Below are 17,539 nucleotides of genomic sequence, written 5' to 3' on the forward strand. Positions count from 1 at the left end.
AAGATGACAGTTACTTTGATGTTACTGTAATTTTTAATATTTTTTCTCTTTCAATCAAGAGAAATGACTATAGATATACAACTATCTTCCAGTCTCTTATTGGAGAGAGAGAGAAAGAGAAATTGTTACTTGGGGTGGAGAAAAAAAATTTTTCAGCAGCTGACCCGAACTCTTGAAATAGAACCATCTTTTATTAAGCTTTTGCTTGCTATTCTAAAAGAAAACACGGATTTTATTTTTAAACAGAATATTCCCAACTGTCCATTACTTCAATGAAGAAATTCTTTCATCATTTTCCATTTCTATTTATCATCTTAATTATTATTCTATTTTCGATATACCAGTATTTGATTCTGTAGAGTAACAACTGCACTTAGCATTATTACTAGAAGCACGGACTTCGATAACTCATTATTTTGCAAGGTTCAGTAAATGTCATTAGTTCCTCTTGCTTTAATCCAGTCTCTGACGATTTTTTTTATTTTTTCTTCTCTATTACAAGGTTTTTCATTTTGTATAAGCTTTAAAATTTTCTATTGCATCAAAGAAGCGAATTTCTTCGCATTTTACTAAGGGTTTGCATGAAATAAATTAAAAACGGGCTTGATGTCTAAAAATGGATTTTTATATAATTGTAGAAATGTAGAGTAAAAATGAAAATGCTAAATTGCCAAAAATGTTTTGAAGTATCTTAGGCTACTTATAACGTTTCACGGATAAAATCACGTTGAAGCATGTAATAACATTTGAGTATCTCTGCGTAGGTTTGTAAGCCAGAAATTTTATTTGGCTTCCAACTTATTGGTGATGGAACATTAAAAATATTATAGAAAAAAAATAAATAAAACAGGAAAGATAATAAAATTGTCTACTCAAAGCCTTGTACATCAACAAGAAAATTAATTGCGCACTCGTAAAAGACATTGGAAGTAACATTCATAAGAACTTAAATGCGAGGTACTCAAAAGTTATGAGAAGCACCTAGCGTTTAAGTTCTTATGAATGTTCCTTCTGGGGTTATTCATTAATATTCCGTAATTAAATTTTAATTACTAATGTACGAGGATTTAGTATATAGTTTGCTGCTAAAAGCAGCAGTAGTAATACGATAGATATAAAAGTGTTTGTTTACACATTTTTGACATTTTATATTTTTGTAAAGAATAATTAATATCCATAATATTCCATTTCTTTAGTCTTTGAACAGATGTTTGTATACTGTGTATTACAGAGAGATTACGTAAACAGGAGAAGAATTATTATAATCCTCATAATTCACAACTGCAGAAATTATAAGAACTGTATACTTATGGTCGTGCTTTCTTTTTATTTCCAACATATATTTAAATTTTTTAACATTATTAACTATCACTTAAACATTATAAAAATAACGAAAATGTGCACTTACGTAGCAACTGGTAATCTCCCTCTTTATCCAGAACTTGCTGCAGCAAAAGAGAAAGGCACAAACAATTCACTTTCATGAGTTTGCACCATTAACACTGTACAAGAATTATACAGGCCGGACCACAAAAAAGGGAATGAAATGAAAAATTTATAACACTGTTATTATCATAAAAAAAATAAATAAACTTAAAATTGCATATATCATATACTAATTCAAGAAGAACGTTTGATCCATCAATATCATTCAATCGAAATGGGCAGCTCTGTTCTTTATCCATTTCTATAAACGAAACAGGGATTTAAGTATAGTTTTTAATAATATATGTTTGTTAAATCTTTTAGTTCATTTTATCTAAAGTTTCTACTGAAAACGTAGTGTTTCTTTGAGAAATCTTCAAAGAAAGAACCTAAATGCAGCAAGTCTGTTGATCCTGGGAAGAAGACATCGAATTTCGAATAACTGATGAAACTTTTATCCAGATTCAGTGTAGACTTCAGCTTTGTTAGCTGTTTATTCCTAATTGACACGTTTTCGTCTAAAAGGTTTAGATGGCCAGGTCATAAATCTGTGCAGATTTTAACTGTCCTAAATTTGGAAAGACTGACAAGAAAGAAGACAGACAGTCAGTAGAATTCTATTTATTAGACAGCATGTCGGCGCGAGTAGCACAGTTGTTATAATTACCGTCCTCTCCCAACACCGAGTGGCAAAGGCCCATCAAAGTTCCCCTCGCCAACGATGCGAGGGACTTTTATGGTTTTTTTTTTTTTTTCACTCTGTGGGCCCTCGAGGTAGCACAGTTGGTAAAATCACATTCCTTCCCATACCGGGTGGAAAAGATCTGAGTCCTGAGTTTGAGTCCCATCGATGACGTGAGGAATTTTATGGGCATTTTTCAGAACATGACTGAGTCAGTCGGTCTCAAGCGAGGGCAGCATGGTTTTTTTGCCCCGGAAACGCGGGTTTTTCGTCCAGAAAACAGAAAATCGATCACAGAACACGTGTAATTTACACAGTATATACAGAGCAATATGACCTTAAAATCTGATTCTCATAAAACCCTATTATAACAATAACACCACTCTGTGGCTGAGTTAGTCGGTCTTAGGTGTAGACAGCAAGGTTTATTTTATCCAGGAAGTCCAGGTTTTTGATCCAGCAAATAAGGCAGATCGACCGGAGAACACACGCAATTTATGGACATATTATTATTATTATTATTATTATTATTATTAGCCATATGGTACAAGGAAGCCTGAGGCTTATGCTGCACCAGCCAAAGAAAAAAAAAAAAAAAAAAAAAATTCCCGAGTTACCCCCTGTGTGTGTGTGTGAGAGAGAGAGAGAGAGAGAGAGAGAGAGAGAGAGAGAGAAAGAAGTAGAAAGGCATCACCAAGAAAGAGAAGAATGATGATATCCAGCTCAGGACCCTGGGTTTGCCAAGCCCATACTCACCAGATGTGAGCCCCCGGGGTTAAATATTACACAGGGACAAATGAGTTGGTTCTCGGGTGGCCATAATATGACAGTTTATCAAATAGGCTATTTGTGTAGTTTGAACAGTGAAGTTGACTAGTGATTCTTATAACACTTCCACTGATTGAACACGCAGATTGTGACAAACTATAAACTGGAACCTGTTCAAATGGAGAAAACATTTACACGTTATATTACCACAACGCCAAACACGCCCGGAGGTTACTTGCTTTATCATTCAGAATTCTTAAAAAGCTCATAATACTCGAAATTGTTGTAGAACAGACAAATGTGAGACGTCAATAGCACTGATTCCTTACATTTGGTTGTTCTATAAAAATGCACGTGTCTGCAAAAGTGAATAAAGATTATATTGAACGACTTTCGACTTCCTTGCAGACCTCTTCGTCACATTTTGTAATACCGTTGCTAATTAAACTGGATTGATTTTAACCTAAGCCGAGGTAATGTTGTATATTATGTTTGTAAAATACATGAATTCTATAGTCGATTTGTCTGTTCTGGGGGTAAAAAATAAACTGTAAAACAGGCAAACCAACATGTTATTCCTGTATAATAATTCCTCTATTGTGGAAATTTTTTTTTTTATTGAGCGCCCAAATCCATTGAGCTCCCAATAAAAAAAAAATAACAAAAATTAAAGATTACTTTTTACCAAGAATGGAAACAATGGAAACTCCAGTTTAACAAATCTCTCAACGTTGTGATTTAGGCATCACCTGGACCTAAGATCTAACTTTCTTTACCTACTTTAGAGCTGTATGTGAACAAAAACATATACATATATGTGGATTTCTATATTTTTACCAATAAAAATTAATTACCAATGCTGACGAATAAATAGGCTAGTGCTGGCTCTAAAAATGGATAAATAGGCTAGTTGATCTTCCAAATACTATCTAAAAATTCGATCTACTGGCTAATTTAAATGCCTCCAGGAATTTTTCCCGTCCTTAACCAGCTACTATCCGACATCACCAATTCGCTAAATATGTGAAAAATCCTCATCAAACCTCCTTCATTCACTAGAAGACATAGCCATTGCTTCTTATCAGATCTAAATTTCATAGCACGAACTATCTTGAGCACATATTTTCCTTAAATTCAATGCAGGTATTTAACAATTATATATTGTCCCTGGTAAAGCTTAAACAGTTTTCAACTATCAGATATTTACATCCTCATCAAGCTCTAAAAACATTGCGTCATGAGAAGCTTAACAACGAAATTTCTTCAGATCTACAATCAACATTTTACCATCTAGTGCTGTAATTACATGATTACTAAATTTGTTTCATCGTGTATTGTAACTACGTTAACTTCTAACTAAATTTAAAGTAGTTACAACATGTAGTATAACTATTGTAAATGCAGTCGCAAAATATGTTTTTTTTAACTTATTTTAACTAATTAATATATTCAAAATGCAAGGTGCAATGAAGGTCCAACTCAAGGTTCAATGAAGATGGCTTGAAAAGGCATAACTAAATTATTTCAATTTTTTTTTTGTTTTCGCGATTATCTTTCATTGAACTGACTACAATCAGCTTTTGCTTCCGTTTTTATTTCATGCCGTTTTCTTCAAAAATAGTCTTATTTGTTTTTGATGTTCCAACCCGCTGGCTAATCTTCGCTTCGAAGTACCACGATCCAACATACGTATTAATTCCATTATAAAAACTATTTATACCGCGATCTACTGCTTAGATAAGGCTATTTCTATAAGCCAACTCTGCGTGGATCTATTTACTCCACTCATTCATTTAAAAAAAAACCAAATTGGTCTTATAATAATAATCTCATATAATGTCATATAATCTCTAGTCCTTAGTTTTATTATTTTTTCCCTATATGCTGTTGTAAATATTATGATTTCTGTATAATATTTACACAATATCAAAATGTTAATATTCTGTTATCTTTATGTGAATACTCATATTCCGTGATTTTACATAAATACTACGTTCTGTCATCTAAATACGCTGCTGTTGTTTTGCAGATATTGGACATGCGTTTATCAGGCTTCTGCTTCTGTTATGCATATTCTTTTTTTATTAAAATAAATTCCAACGAATGGTAAATTCACATTTCTGTTGATGATTTGCAAGTTTTAATGAACCAGTCATTCATAACAGTGACACTTTCAACTGATATTAAAAGGAACAAACTTTCAGAATCAGCATTTTATTCTGTTTTATTATTATTGAAATATATGAGACTTTGGTGATGATAAAATCTTTATTCGTACATACCTTTTGTAGGGGAACTGCAACCATCTCCTGGTCATCCTGAGGAGCAGAAACAACCTGGCGTACAGTCAACTTTGTAGAAGGCTGCTTCATAGTTGAAAATTTAACTCCGTCATGAGTGGTTTGACTCGTAATTTCTGGTTGTTGGCTTTCTTGTTTTAGGATCCTTCCAGGTGCCGCTGAAGTCACGTCTTGCTTAATTCTGTGTTCTTTGGTCCTTACATGAGTAGATTCCGGGGCTGGTTGCTGCCTTATTCCTGGTATATCCTTTGATTTTGCACTACACTGGAGTATATCAGGCCTGGAACTTGGTTCTTTTGCTCTGGTTTCGGTCGCCATCATCTTCATCTCATTCGTATCCTTTGGTTGCTCCTGCTTTTCGGGAGTTGCCTTTGACTTTGCACCGGGTGGCGGTGGTGCAGTTACAGCAGTAGGTCCTGGCACAGTAGAAACTGGTCCTTGAAGATGTTCGCTCGTTTTTCTCGTAGACGCCTGCTGCACTAACATTTCTTTAGAAGAATGTCTCGTCATTTGTGCCTTTCCGCTCCTTGCTAAATCTGGCTCTTGCACTCCTGCTGATTCACATGGTTGTGATATTTCCTGTTGGGATGGAACTCCATCATTTGATGGCTGCTTTTTCTGCTGTTGCTGCTGCTGCTGCTGTTGTTGTTGTTGCTGCTGCTGCTGTTGCCTCTGTTGCTGTTGTCGGAGTGGCGGTATTTGCGGATGACGTTCAGTGCACAATGCGCACATCCAAACATGTCTCTGAAACAAAAAAAAGGTTTTCAATTAACTTTTAATGAAGATATGTATAAAATCAACTTTATATAAATATGTAAAACATTTGCAAATGTGTAACTATCAGCATGTTATGTTTACTTTGTAATTCGTATGTGTGTGTGTGTGTGTGTGCTTGCTTATCTAGATCACTTCCAATATTCCCTAAGTATTCCAACTTCCAATATTCCAACAAAGTGTAAGGTATTACACCTGGGAAACAGTAATCAAAAAATAACTTATTCACTTGGTGGAGTTCAACTAAACCCAGTACTGGAGGAAAGGGACTTGGGTGTTACAATACGGTCAGACATGAAATTCTCTGAGCATTGTAAACAGGTTGCAAGGAAGGCCCATGGTGTCCTATCGATGATCTATCGAACTTTTGCAAGTAGAGATAGGGACGTGATAATCCCATTATATAAGGCCTATGTTAGACCACACTTGGAATACTGTGTTCAAGTATGGAGACCGCACCTAAAGAAAGACATCGAGCTTCTTGAAAGGGTGCAAAGAAGGGTAACTCGCCTGGTGAGATCGGCAAAAGGGCGTCCTTATGAAGAAAGACTTCGAATATGTGGGTTGCAGAGTTTGGAAACTAGACACCTTAGAGGAGATTTGATTGAGGTGTTTAAGGCTCTGAGAGGCATCAGTAAAATGAATGAGGACAAAATTTTCAAGATTATAAATGATGCTAGAACTAGGGGACATAAATTCAAGTTACGCGGGGAAATGTTTAGATTGGACTGCAGGAAGTTTTATTTTAGCCAGCGAGTTATAAATTACTGGAACAAGTTGCCTTCATGGGTAGTAGAGGCCGACAGTTTGGGGAAATTCAAAGGTCATCTGGATAGTACTTTCGGGTAAGGGAAGCGCATAGGATGATAGGATTAATTTCCTTTTTATTTAATTTTTAATTTCATTTTATTATTTTTATTTATTTATTAATTATTATTATTATTTATTTATTTAATTTTTGTTTTTAGCATTGTTTTGTTCGGATTTTTTTTTTTTTTTTTTTTTTTTTTTCTGGCTGGTGCAGCATAAGCCATAGGCTTTCTTGCACCATGCGGCCGTTACTAATACTAATACTAATACTAATACTAAGTACATATCAAGATAGTTGTCATTTTCACTTTTTTAGCACAGTAAAATTTTATCTGTAAATTATGCATGTTTTGAATAACTGCTAAACTGGATTAATTTCGTAGAGAAACTTCTAAGCCATTGAATAATATCGTTTTATTTATTATGAGAAAAAATCATTCTTTCAACATGTGTATGTGAATTATATTATTAATATATAGATGGTGGACAAAATAATGGAAACACCTGTGTTAAAAGTTACAGGTATGCACTAATACAATGTTGAGCCACCTTTGATTTTAAAACAGCTTGTATCCTAGGTGGCATAGATTAAAACAAATCTTGGACTGTCTTGAGCGAAATCAGACCATTCTTCATGGAAGAATGTTTCAAGCTCCTTAAGTGATGAAGGTGGAAGAAATCTACTTCTCGCTCTCCTCTCCAAATATGCCCATAGTGGCTCAATAACGTTTAAGTCTGGTGATTGTGCATGCCATGGGAGTTTCATAGCTTCAGTTTCATGCTCCTCAAACAAAGATTTAACATATCTGGTTGTGTGTATTGGAGCATTATCATCTCGAAACATGGCATCGCTTGTGAAAAACAATGTTTGCATAATGAGATTAACCTGGTCACTCAGAATATCAAGGTAATCAGTGGCAGTAATTCAGCCATTCAGAGTGATGATCTGACCTAAAGAATATCAAGGTATTGCTGCCCAAACTATTGTTGATCATCTTCCATGTTTGACGGCTTGCACAAGAAATTCAGGATGACGCGCTTCTTTTGTCATTTGCCAAACTAAACTCTCTTTCTGATGTAAAAAGTGTGAATGATGCTTCGTCCGAAAGTATGACGTTTTCAATTATCAAATGTCCGGGTTTTTTTTTGCTCCTTACACCATAGTATTCTCTTTCTAGCATTACTATCGGTAAAGAGTGGATTGGCAATAGCTGCTCTGACATAGATATCAGTTGTAAGAAGTATCCGCCGAACAACTGTTTTGCAAAAAACTAGATTGTTGAGACTCACATTAAGTTCTGAAATAGTTTTATATTTTCGGGTTATAGTCCTTTTCAGTGTTCGACGATCTCTTTCAGCCATTTTCTACCACAATTCGTCTATTCAGATTTTGTTTTTCGAAACTTGGTAAATGCAGACATCACTTTCGATACAGTTGCTCTGGATATATTAAATCAGCAGTTTTAGTCGCTGACGCCCCTGCTAAATGTGCACCAACAATTTGACCTCTGAAATTCTGATAAGTCGGTCGTTTTCTCCATGTATCTTTTGATATCATCTCTAAATAACCACCAGCTTTAACTTCTACTGTCACATCAGGTATTTCCATTATTTTTCCCACCCTTGTAAATCCTAGGACAAACGCTATTAATAATATTAGATTAATATATATAATTTATTAATATACATTAATATAGTCCCTGATATTCTTAAAAACTGAAAAAAAATATTATTGAAAACACGAAGGAAGGTTTGAAGCAAATGAATTTTTGAGTTGACAGCTGAAATTTGAAGACAAGATAAATATGATGTAATTTAATTTCAAAATAATAGCAGGTTTTAGTTTAGTTTTAGTTTAGATGGATATTATAAAACACTTTTGGATAAAATAATATTCCATGATTCTGGTTTGATTTAGGTAGTGTTTATATAAATAAAGTTTTTATAAGGATCTTTATATATTGATTTATCTAAAACTATTAAAAGTAAAAAAATACTGTGACACTAAAAATGAAGATAATCAGTGTTTTAAATGGTCAGTATTAGCTGCTTTAAATAACGTAAAAATCATATGAAATTTCGTGTGTGTATGAACATTATAAGCCGTTTTTGTAAAAAGTAATTTTTTATTAAAAATAGGGATTTTATGGAGGGATAAAGTTTTAAATTCAAGTTTTTCTGGTCACTGAACTAAAACCTACATTATTCTGATAAAATGTAAGAATTTATGTGTAATTTTAAACGATATGAGTTTCTTTTAGTAAAACAAACATTATCACGTAAATAGGGGGATTATCGGAGGGAGGTTTGATAATCTGCCATAAAATCTGCATTAGTAATTCTACTTATGTGCATATTTGACAATGACAGGCGAAGCATCATTCAACTTTCATTCCAAAAGATGCAATGACAGGAAGATCGGAAAGTGTGCCATCTAAGCGTCGATTCCATTTCTGTCAGGACTTGTCTGTTTTATTCTGTAATAGCCTCCTCCTAAATGCGACAGATGTCATACCAAGTTAGACAACCGAGCTTGGTTCCGCGTTTAGTTATCGAAAGTTTCATGCAAGTCATCTTGGCTGCCATTTCTGAGATGGAAAAAACAGTTCTGGAATTTTTTATTAGAAAAATCACAATTCACTGTTTTCCAGATAGATATATAGCTGTACGTTTGTTAGCAATAATTGTAAAATTGAATAAAAATTCGTGGATTTTTTTGAAACAAATAATGTAAAACTCAATAAATCAACCAGATGGAGGTGGTGGCAGTTTCACGGTACATTAGCATTTTAGGCCATATTACCAATGTGCTGCTTGTACATAGGTAATATGACCCAAGTGTATACACGGGATGATTTTAATGTTGTGAGCGTTGAAAAAATCTCGAATAGTTCAGGGGGGGAACCCTATTCCATCCTCCTAATATCCGCTCAGTAGTCCCGACTAAATAAACATTCAAGAATTCTTCCAGCCTCTGCGAATATGTCTCGATGACATTCTAAAAATGAGCCCACGTGTTATTAAAAAAGTTCTCTAATATTTTGGTAGGCCAATACATAACTATGCCATGCATTACAATTAGCAATAATTGAAAAATAATGGTGCTTTGAATGGTCTAAATTTGGTACTGTTATTACGGAGGCTAAACATGCAATTTAAATTTAAATATTTTAATTACTTATTATTAAAATATTAACTTTTTTGAAGTAGCCTCTGATATGTAACGAGTTTGTATGATACACAATGTCTAAGAAAAATTATTAATATTATATTACATGTAGAGAAATTACAGTAACTATAAACCAGCATGTTATCAGAACATCATATTAGCAAAACCCTAAAGTCGTGTATTTGCTAGTCGAATAAGATGTTATTACAGACTAAGAATGTTCTTTTAAATCACATACCAGAGTATAACTGCATATCTAGCATGACTGCATATTTGTAAACATATAGTGAACTTACCGGTACTTAGAAGAAAAAGTATCAGATTGTATACAGATACAGTCCATACAAGTTTAACGCTTCGCCATGTTTATACAACTGTAGTAACTGCGCCCTCTAAAGAAAATTAAGATTTTATGATAAGTAGAAAGGAAAAAAAAAAGCGTTTCAGTATGCGAATATATTAATGAAGTAATAATCTAACCGTAATATTTTAGCTATTTTCGATAGGTAAGTTACAAATTTAATTTTTAGACCGCCCTCTAAAGAAAATTAAGATTTTATGATAAGTAGAAAGGAAAAAAAAAAGCGTTTCAGTATGCGAATATATTAATGAAGTAATAATCTAACCGTAATATTTTAGCTATTTTCGATAGGTAAGTTACAAATTTAATTTTTAGACAACCACAGAATTTTTAATAGTCAGTCTAGCAAGAATTTCGAAGCGGATTTGCAATTATACCAACCCATAAAAAATATTAAAATACAAACGCACAAAAATACACAACGTTTTATTTATTTATTTATTTTTATTTTTTGAGATTTATACATGACATTTGCAGAATAACGAAAATAATTCCGATATTCTTATTATTATTTATTCTTATTCTTATTTAATATATATATATATATTATTCATGCCAGTTAAATGGTTACCTTAGTTTTGACGAACTCTCATATGCAAATAAACCTAATTTTTGTTCTGGTACTGCGCCATTTCTTTAATTTAAGGATGCGGCATCAAATAACCAAAGGTATTTTCATGATTTTTAGAAAATCCCTATTAGTATATACGTTAGCGACATAGTGAAACCTTGCTAATTAATGAACTAACATAGCGAAAAACCTTTTATATTTTGCACCTCTCAAAAATGACAGGAATATTTATTTAATAGCTGCAGTTCTGTGAGCAATATTTTACGATTAAGCTTGTGTGATCAGCTGCGCATCTTTCCACATAAATCTCTTTTTTTAACATAAATTCTGCAAAGGATGAAAAAGTATTTTGTTGCCCTAGACATCTTGTTTACAGATTATTTTAATGGAAACGATTAAGTCTGTGTAAAAGTATACTGCAGTTGAATTTCTTTAATTAATATCATCAATCACGTCACCTGTCACCACCATGTAAATTAGTCGTGCACCAGAGTCGCTCGTTAGAATTAGCTTTCAGTAGTCCCAGATGTTTACTTTTCTCTAATAAAAAACATCATGTGTTTACGAAGTCAAATTTTTGTTAATATGTATTACTAACTTAAGAAGAGTTTAATTTTTATCGCACTATTGCTCTTAGCAATAAGGGTTACGAGTGATATCGGACACGTAAATTCATAATTTATACTATAGAACAAAAACAAACTGTATCAAACGTTCGCTCATTTGAAATGAATTTTGGCAAAAAAATTGGAACAAATAATTGTATATAGTCTAAGTACATGATCTATTGTTCATTCTCTAAGTGAACGTCTCTCTCCAATGGAATTAAAAAGTTTTAAATTATGTTTTTGGAACTAGGCAACCTAGTAGTATTTTGTTTTGTGAATAATAAAACAAAATTTACTGGGAATAAGTTTGAGAGCATCCTAAATTATTGCTATTCTTTTATGATGCAGAATGTGATTCATGGTTTCTGTTCAGGAATTTCTCAATCAATTTCTCGATTTTTAAAATCCAAATTTCTTCAGAAATTATTTTTGGTTTTTCAAGGTTTACATTATTTTGAAAAACAGTATCTGTGGAAATTATTAAAATAAAAACAATTCTGTTTTAGAAACGAGCCAACAGCCTTCTTCAAATTTTTTTTTTTAGTTTAGTATACGTACTGAGTATTTTCGTTAAATACATTTTCCACACAGTCACGAGTGAGGAACAGTTTCTGCAGAATAACTTGCTTCAATGATGGACGGCTATTATCAACAATTTTGCTTTTAATTGATCAAGGATAAGAATTGTTGCTACTATAATGGGGACGCGACACAGAACTGAACATTTAGGCACTTCACAATCACCACTGTCGTCCATCTTCCGTCACTTTTGTAGGGTTAAGGACAGTCTTTATTATCTTCTTCTCAGTTGATTATCTCTTCGTTAGAGGCACAACAGCGGCGTCGACATCGATCCACACTTCTGTTTCTTTACAGGTATTCTTCCTCGATGCAGAATTTTGCACTAAGCCTTTGAAAACTAACTTTTCTTTCTTCTTTTTTTAAATATTTAAAAATTCAGACTTTGTTTTTGATGGTGTTGTAACTCTTTAACTGATAATTTGATCATCAGTTAAAGTCACAAGTAATTTTCTTGGAGTTCACGAGTATGAAATTGTTAAGATTATTAAAGACGAAATTCGAATAGCGCACAATAAAATTTTGTACGTTGAAAGTAAATGTAAAACCGGCGGGAAGGTGCTTAAATGCTCTGACAAGCATTTTAATTTGGAAATATATATATATGTATATATATATGTTTAAAAATATGAATTTACAGAAAAATGCATACACTAACTACATTATAATATATTCTTCTTTCTTCTGCTATTAATGAATTCACAATTTGCTTGTCTCTTAGCATCTGCTAATGGGAAGATGTTTTGCTCACTGGAAAATTGTTATACTACATTAGTGTATGCAAACGGCTCCTTAAACCTCAGAGGGATCAACTTTTATTTTTGGATGTAACGAAATCTTAAAATTAGCTAAATTGAACGGACTACGGAGAATATGACACTAGCTCAGTTTGACTATCATTCTTCTGATTGGCGATTGTCTGTTTAGAATGAGCGCTGAGGTAGCTGAATCCACTATATATTTCGTCTGTTAAGTGCGCGTGTATTCGCCGGCCAGCTTTATTATTTTTGGACACAAAATTCTAACCTTTCTGGCAGAAAAAACTATGCAATCGTCTTCCGAATCCGAATAACTGGGCCACTTTATGAACAACCTGCAAAACTTCTTCCTATATGGATCATAGGATTCTAACCTAAGTTTTTCCGGAAGGTATAGAACAGTGGTAGTAGTGGTTTAGGTTGAAATCTTTCATGTTCGAGCAGATAATACGAAAAGATTAAACCGTCATAGCCCCAAAACAGAATTCTTATTTTATTTATTTTCTCTAACCACTGAATGCAAAACAAATTTGATGAGTGTGAGTCTGAGTTTTCATTGTTTTTTTTATAATTTATTTTCTGGCTCAGTGAAATACTATGGTTACAATTGCCATCTTTAATAACAATATAACTCAGGAAGGCAGAATTGCTCAGTTCAGTTGCTACCCATTTCGTCGACACTTTTTTGTAGTTCTAAATAATAGCTTACACGAACGCAACATAAATGCCAGTACAAGATGCAGTCTTCTGCAGTGTTACGCTTTTAACACAGAAATGGGCTTCCATGCATTCACATGATCATCGGCTATTAGTGTAATTGGTCGTATAGAACAGTTTATCTTCAGTATTCGCGAATGAAACCCCTCAATCACCTACAAATATACTTTTTGGTATAGCTGAATGCCCATTATGCTAATGTGAATATTGGTCACACCTTATCCTGTGCCCGAAACACTGCTCTCTTTCGCTATCATTGCTATCTTGTATTGGGTATGGGGGACTTCCTTTTTTTAAAGATTTATGCATCGATTCAGATATTAAAATTTTTTTTTAAAATAATAACAATAAAAATAAATAAAATAGCAAAGTCAAAACAATAGCTTAGGTTAGTCTCTTGCATCAATCGAAACTGTCTTTCCTTATATGACTCATAATTCAGTTTATCTCCTGTCTATACTTGTTGCCCCAAGTCACTGTCCTCGAACAACTAGATTACGTTCTGCTCATACAGCTCAGGCTTCTTCCATCGATGACTTTTGCTGCTTACAGACAGACTGATTTGCGATAAAAGAATCCAGGGACATATAAATTGCCTCTTTTCAAAATATATGACAAAGGAAAAAAACAAGCCAGTTCGCCCTTTGTTTTCTAGGCATGGAGGGTTAAAAAAGAAGCCTTTGCGAACGAGAAATACGTCGTTGTTTCGACTTCCGGGACTGCATGCTTTTATAGAGTTCCCAAGAACGGTTTTATCTAGCAGACAAAGCCAATTACTTCCGATACATGTGAGAGGATGAATCTAGAAGTGACCGATAAGTGACTTTGATTATTCGAGCAAATATATATAGTGCAGAAAGATAACGGTGAATTGCAGATTAGATGCTTCCGAATAAACAAAGCTGAAGTGAGAATGATTATTATTTTTTTCTGTGATAGTCCTGTCGTTTCAACAAAACGCTTTGAAATATTTTTTCTGCTCTCCAGGGCTTTGTGTGTTTTTTCAATATGATAAGTGAAGTTACAAAGTGTATTATACATCGGGACGCGAATTTCACTTCATGAAGTAGAAGAAATCATCAGAATCATATTTATAATAGCTAGATTTAGTCTGAGATTTTGTGAATAAGCATAATTTATTCAACTCGTATAACAGTTAAAAATCCCTCCACTCACTGAGTTAATCGATAAAAGACCCGAATAGAGTTGCGCACAATAGCAGTGAGCAACTTTTTTTTTTAAACAAGAGAGCTAATTTAAATCTAAAAATTCTTCTGATAATAGCAACAATATTCATAACTTTTAACTGAACACTGTAGAAAGATTCTTGTTAATTATTTTTTAATTATCAAAACTCATACTATAAATATGATTTTTGATAATTTAATTCCTAATTAAAATTAAATTGGCATAATTTAATACAATTTTATTAAATGTATTGAATTTCAGTAATATTTATAGAACCATATTTTAAACCGGATGAAAGAGACATATCGGGGATAAAGATTGGAATCAGCAAAAGTCTTTAAATCTAGAAAATTTTCAAACGAAAATTTACTAGGATATATCTCATTTGAGTAATGTTCATTACATTAAGAACACTTAATGAACATTTTCTGTATTTCATAAACTTCATATTACGTGGTAAATATATTATTTTAGCAAATTAATGTGAAATTTCATAAATTTAATATGAATTTAATAAAAGAAAAAAAGCAGTGACAAGGGACATGGTCAAGTTCAATTATTAGGCAGAAGAAAGAGAAAATATGAACGTTTCATTGGTAAATTAAAATAATTTAAATGCGTATACAGGGTGATCATGAAGAAATTTTTCTTTATCAGAACATCAGAATATCTTTAGGTAAACTGAAAAATTATTATCAATGCCGCAGGGGCAAGTGAAAATAAAATTCCCCACTTGATATTCACTGTCAGCTTGAGACGATATTGACAGTTCCTTGCATAGATTTCGCCGTAGGACAAGTAGTCATTTTGAAGTTTACGAGAAAGTGAGAGAGAGGCGAGCACTGATTAACTCTTGCAACACAGCCTTTCCAATGTTCTTGTAGCAATGTATTAAACTTCAAAATCTTATATCTAACCTTTTACGAGTCTCGACATGTTGAACAGTGGACGTTTTCTATCGATATTTATTTTAAATCACTATCATTTTAGCTTAAGGGGACTGGTCTAAAAGAGAGAAGAGTAACTCAACCTCAACAAAGCAAAGTTACAACTGATTTCAGGACAGAATTTAGAGAAAAGGCAATTTAGGTTTCAAAAACAGCAGTTAAAATTTTACCATTTTCTTTATTGCCATGGTTATGGAATGCGCGATAATCAGTTGTTCTCTGTATTTCATCTTTAACTTTTTTGGCCTCAGAAGTCATTCAAACTCTTCTTGTCTCCACCCAACGATTTGAAAAAAGGCAGTTTCTTAGCTCTTAGTCGGCACAATATGGAAGTGTTCTGCGCTTTGGCCATTGTGTTGAAAGCGCAGAAATCCGCTGAGCAATGACCCTTATTGTTCTAATCACCATGACGTACATCACTCGCAGTTACGTGAGCCTTTCATCAGCAACAACCCCGCCTCCTTCATTTTCCTAATGGTCGAAGCGAGATAAAACGATCTCTTTGGACAGCTACACCTGCTTCACGGAAACCTTAATATTTTGATGACGTTCTGTGATACTGGATTTTGTAAAGACAGAAAATATTCCGACGTAACTCCTTTTAATGTTCTAATAAAATATTTTAATTTCTTTTTAATTCTAGCTATCTTTACGTTTTTATCAATAAGAAGCACGTTTTGTTTTGTTTTGTTTCTTAACGAAATGTCTAATATAAATTGTTCTTAATAGCCGGAATGCATCAAAGTTAATTAAAGAATTGATGGATTAAGTATATCACGTGAACCCGATTGAAATTAATAGCGGCAGTCATCGTTGCATTAACAGACGAGAGGGAAAACTGGATGTGTACATATATAAAAGAGGGTGAGTTAATAAATAAGGTGAATTTTCATTTATTTCGAGCATAACGATCCATTGTCATCCTTATATTACTGCATATTTCTACAATCTCTTATTAGCACATGCCTCTGTATATGATATCTATATCCACTATCCCTTATTATATTTGTCATGTTAATAAAGCAGAATTAAAAATCTGGGAATAAAAATTTTGTTCACCAAATTTGCGAATACATGCAATATCTTATGTTTCAATAAAATAATTAAAATATTAAAAATTGTGTATTACTTTGAAATCCAAAGGTGGTGCACTTGCACCGTGATCCTTAATGTAAATTTTTATGTTTTTTGGTGAATGCGACTTGAGCAAATTTCGTTGAATTTAGTTCCAATCTGATGCTGTCCAGATATTTTTTGATTTACAGAATTTGGAGGTTGATTTTCTGGTTAATAAAAGTTGTGCATCCTGTTCTTTTGAGGCGATGAATAATTTAAGATCGTCCTCAAGCGACGTGTACCTCGGGTTGTAAGCCAGGAATCGTTAAAAGGCAGCAGCAAAAGCAAAGAGAGTAGACGATAAGATCCCTGACTGAGTTATTCCTCAAGTAATGCTATAATAGTTTTGTTTTCTCAGTGATTTTGATGTGAGTGGATCTATGTCAGTTCGGTGCATGATATTCACCAAACTGTCGCATAAAGCAAAACGCCATGCACCAAACTGTCGTAGCCACCAATTGTCTTTCACCAAATTGTCATACATTAGTGAAAACAAAAATATCATTCGTCAAATAAATAAATAAATCGTCACCAAAATTTATGCATCGAATTGTCGCATACAAAGATTTTTTTCATACATCGAACTATCGTACGAGGAATTGCCTTATATCAAAGTGATCCCGATGTGAATATTCAATATGTAGATCAGAGCAGGAATGCAGGAACAGATGATCTGTTATAGGATGATTTAAGGTCGACAGAGAGAGAGAGAGAGAGAGAGAGAGAGAGAGAGAGAGAGAGAGAGAGAGAGATAGAAGTAGAAAGG

The 17,539-nt window shown here is 33.4% G+C and overlaps 1 protein-coding gene across 1 annotated transcript in view; it reads right to left on the minus strand.

The window, feature by feature from the left end:
• Positions 1 to 17,539, minus strand: part of LOC150076148 (uncharacterized) — a 301,746-nt gene that overhangs the window by 86,270 nt on the left and 197,937 nt on the right. The window contains exons 3-4 of the mRNA XM_090387269.1: positions 5,158 to 5,919; positions 1,409 to 1,445 (exon numbers count right to left, since the gene is read on the minus strand). Of these exons, the coding sequence (XP_090243395.1) occupies positions 1,409 to 1,445; positions 5,158 to 5,919 (799 nt within the window). The remainder of the gene's footprint in view (positions 1 to 1,408; positions 1,446 to 5,157; positions 5,920 to 17,539) is intronic.

The sequence above is a fragment of the Mastigoproctus giganteus genome, chromosome 13 (genome assembly GCF_048544385.1).
Source record: "Mastigoproctus giganteus isolate SK-2022 chromosome 13, ASM4854438v1, whole genome shotgun sequence".
Classification (NCBI taxonomy): domain Eukaryota; kingdom Metazoa; phylum Arthropoda; class Arachnida; order Uropygi; family Thelyphonidae; genus Mastigoproctus; species Mastigoproctus giganteus.